This window comes from Caenorhabditis briggsae, assembly GCF_000004555.2.
Source record: "Caenorhabditis briggsae complete genome, chrIV, whole genome shotgun sequence".
NCBI classification, from domain to species: Eukaryota; Metazoa; Nematoda; class Chromadorea; order Rhabditida; family Rhabditidae; genus Caenorhabditis; species Caenorhabditis briggsae.
In genome coordinates this window covers 8,358,247-8,361,353 of record NC_013487.2, presented here as the reverse complement: position 1 = coordinate 8,361,353, position 3,107 = coordinate 8,358,247, and the positions used below count along the sequence as shown (strand labels likewise).

General features: G+C 39.1%; 1 protein-coding gene across 1 annotated transcript in view; it reads left to right on the top strand.

The window, feature by feature from the left end:
* Nucleotides 1-759: 759 nt before the first annotated feature.
* Nucleotides 760-3,107, top strand: part of Cbr-ceh-48 — a gene marked incomplete at both ends in the record, with an annotated part of 2,835 nt that continues 487 nt past the window's right edge. The window contains 4 exons of the mRNA XM_045235594.1: nucleotides 760-1,013; nucleotides 1,415-1,996; nucleotides 2,043-2,182; nucleotides 2,229-2,650. Of these exons, the coding sequence (XP_045093174.1) occupies nucleotides 760-1,013; nucleotides 1,415-1,996; nucleotides 2,043-2,182; nucleotides 2,229-2,650 (1,398 nt within the window). The remainder of the gene's footprint in view (nucleotides 1,014-1,414; nucleotides 1,997-2,042; nucleotides 2,183-2,228; nucleotides 2,651-3,107) is intronic.

Sequence of the window (3,107 nt, the reverse complement as noted above, 5' to 3'; positions counted from 1 at the left end):
CTAGGTTTTTATGGTTTTATGTATGTTCCTTAATGAAAACTTGTGCACTTTTCTTTTATGCTAGTCAGCTCAATCAGATGTCTGCCGAGGAAGACACAGTACCACTCGGAACATACTTGTGAAATTGTGCAAAAATGAGAAATTTTTCTCGGTTTTCAAATCAGCCTCATGTTTTTTGACAGTTAACTGTGTGAAACAATTGGGAATGATCCTGTAAAAAACAAAAATTTAGAGTCAGCACTGTTTTCTGAACAGTTATCAACGAAAAAGTTCATTTCCAGTGTAAGCTGGCCGAAAACGGATGTGGCTCAATTATGATTATAGGTACAGCGTAATTCCTCCCATAAACAAAATTATTAAGATCTCTTTTCACTATATTTTATAGTTTCACTAAATTTTAGAATCTGTGTTTTGAGTTATCTTTTATTGTTTCAAGTGAACTTATACTTATGTGACGTTTTTTCGGGCCATTTTTTCGATTTTTTCAATTTTGCCAAATTTAAGAAATGGTAGCGGTCTCAAATGGTATTCATTAATTGACAATCCAAATTAGTATTTGCTTCAATCAAATCCTGTTCAGTCCATATTCCCAGTTTTCGAAAAAATTCAAAATTTAAAGTGAACTTATAATTATGTGACGCAGTGTATTAACCCATAAACAGACCTACGATACGATTTTAGGCTGCTCTCATTTATCTCTTCTCTCGTGCTTTCAATCTTCCTCTGATTACTGAACATAACTCATTTCGCTTTCCAGACATGGAAGCATTAACAAATTCGGGTTCGGATCCGCTCCTTTCAGCGACTCTCAGCTCAACGATTCACGATGAGATGCATGATGAAATGCTTACAATGGATGATGATGATGTTGATGATCATTGTGATGAACTGGATCACACCTCTCCAGTTAGTGACATTGATGCCCATTTCATGGATTTTGCCGATGATATGGTAGTGGCACATCAGATCGAACTAAGTCATGATGGACGGACAACAAGCATGAACATTTATGAGTGAGTTTTTTTTGTTTTGTTTTGGAACAGGATAAACTGATCTTACTATTAGTTTGAGGCGAATAAGATATTGAATTGCTCGCTGAGCCGTACCACTTTTGTGATTCTTGTCCTCCGGTCATGAGGTTCTTTTCATGACACACACTAAGCCGAGAGGAGGAAGAGAGGGAAAACATGATTAAAGGAAAAGGCGACAGATGGTCGAGTCATTTTGAGATTGACTATGACACACCATACAACTAATCATCCGTTCCCTCCTTTCCTCCTTTTCAAAATGAATTGCCGTTCCTAGAGAAAGCGGTCGAAATTGAATGATCGATTCGATTTGACACACTTGTTGTTACCAACTGCACTAGAAAATTGAACTTCTATTCAAAGCACTAAAATGTTATATTTTTCAGTGGTTTCGAAACACTCACAAATCTTCAACCGCTACCTCCAATCTCAACAGTCAACTCGAAACATCAAGTTGTTCGACGCTCACCAACACCAAAGTCTGGACCACTAACGTACTACTTCCCAACATCTTCCAGCGCTGGTTTCGAAACGAACTATGAGGAAGATATCAAATACGAGCCGGAAGTCAAATACGAAGCGGATCTGAAGTACGAGGCTGATATCAAGTACGAAGAAGAGGACGACTACTCAGGATTGACTCATTCCACGTCATCTCCGTCTGACTACAGTAACCATGGGACGGAAATCGTTCAACAGTTCTCTGCGTCTTCGTTTGAGTCATTTGATCTTAATCGATCGCCGATGATGAATTCAACGGATAAGTTCATTGCCAAACTTCAAGAGAGTGATTGCTCAACCAAATCTCCAAAAGCATTATCACCAGCTGCTTTGATCCATGGACATGGAGAAGACGAATTAGACGATGGCGAAGAGTTGAATACAAAAGAGTTGTCCATCCAAATCGCTGCGGAACTGAAACGATATTCAATTCCGCAGGCAATTTTCGCCGAAAGAGTTCTTTGCAGGTTTGCTAACGAAACAATCATTCTGAAATAATTGTTTTTTTTTCAGATCCCAAGGAACTCTGTCTGATCTTCTGCGGAACCCAAAACCATGGTCGAAGCTGAAAAGCGGGCGGGAAACGTTCCGAAGAATGGCAAAGTGGTTGGAAGAACCAGAGTTTCAGAGAATGTCCGCTTTGAGATTAGCTGGTAAGATATCTTTAAATAGAACGTTGAGTTTATTTATTAGTTTCAGCCTGCAAAAGGAAAGAGGAGCAATCCACTATTACGGCAACTCAGATTGTCGCGCCAAAGAAGACTCGTTTAGTTTTCACGGATATACAGAGACGAACTCTTCAAGCTATCTTCAAAGAGACGAAGCGCCCATCTCGAGAGATGCAGATCACAATTTCTCAACAATTGCAACTTGATCCAACGACCGTCGCCAACTTCTTCATGAATGCGAGAAGACGTGGACATGAGAAACAAGATCAAGAAGAAGCTGAAGAAGCCAACAGGCACCTTCGTCAGGAACATTCATCGACTTCTCCAACGACCACTTCGAGCTCCTCATCTTCCTTGCTCATGGATAATTATGCATCAACTCAATACGACATTAATCACATCAACCTTCTGGACGAACTCACTCCACCAAGGGAGATCAAGTATTCTGTGCAGGTTTGTCTTTTAAAAAATCAAACTTTTCTAAAAATCACGTCTCATGACCCATGAGTACGAAAATCAATTATCCCACTCGTTTTATGACCGTTTTTATTACTTTGTGTGGGCTGGCTGGGAAGAGGAAAAGGAAGAAGTAATGTACTACTTGGTTCGACGGTTTATGAGATGGCAGGAAATGTCAATTTACCTGATTAAATGAGGATCCTCCTATTTTTTGCAAATTTGAGAGGAAGAATCTGGGAAACTAGCTGGGGATTTTAGAATTTTAGTAAAAGGTTCAGCATGAGAAAAATTCAACGAAAAACATGAAAAAAATTAGACATATACCGTAAAACCTCTAATAGAACGACACCCGGATTGTCCACTTTGAGCCTATATATCTCATTTTCTGTGAAAGATATCAAAAAGTGGCTAACTAGTAAAATGTTGCTGATATCCTGATAAACATTTTACT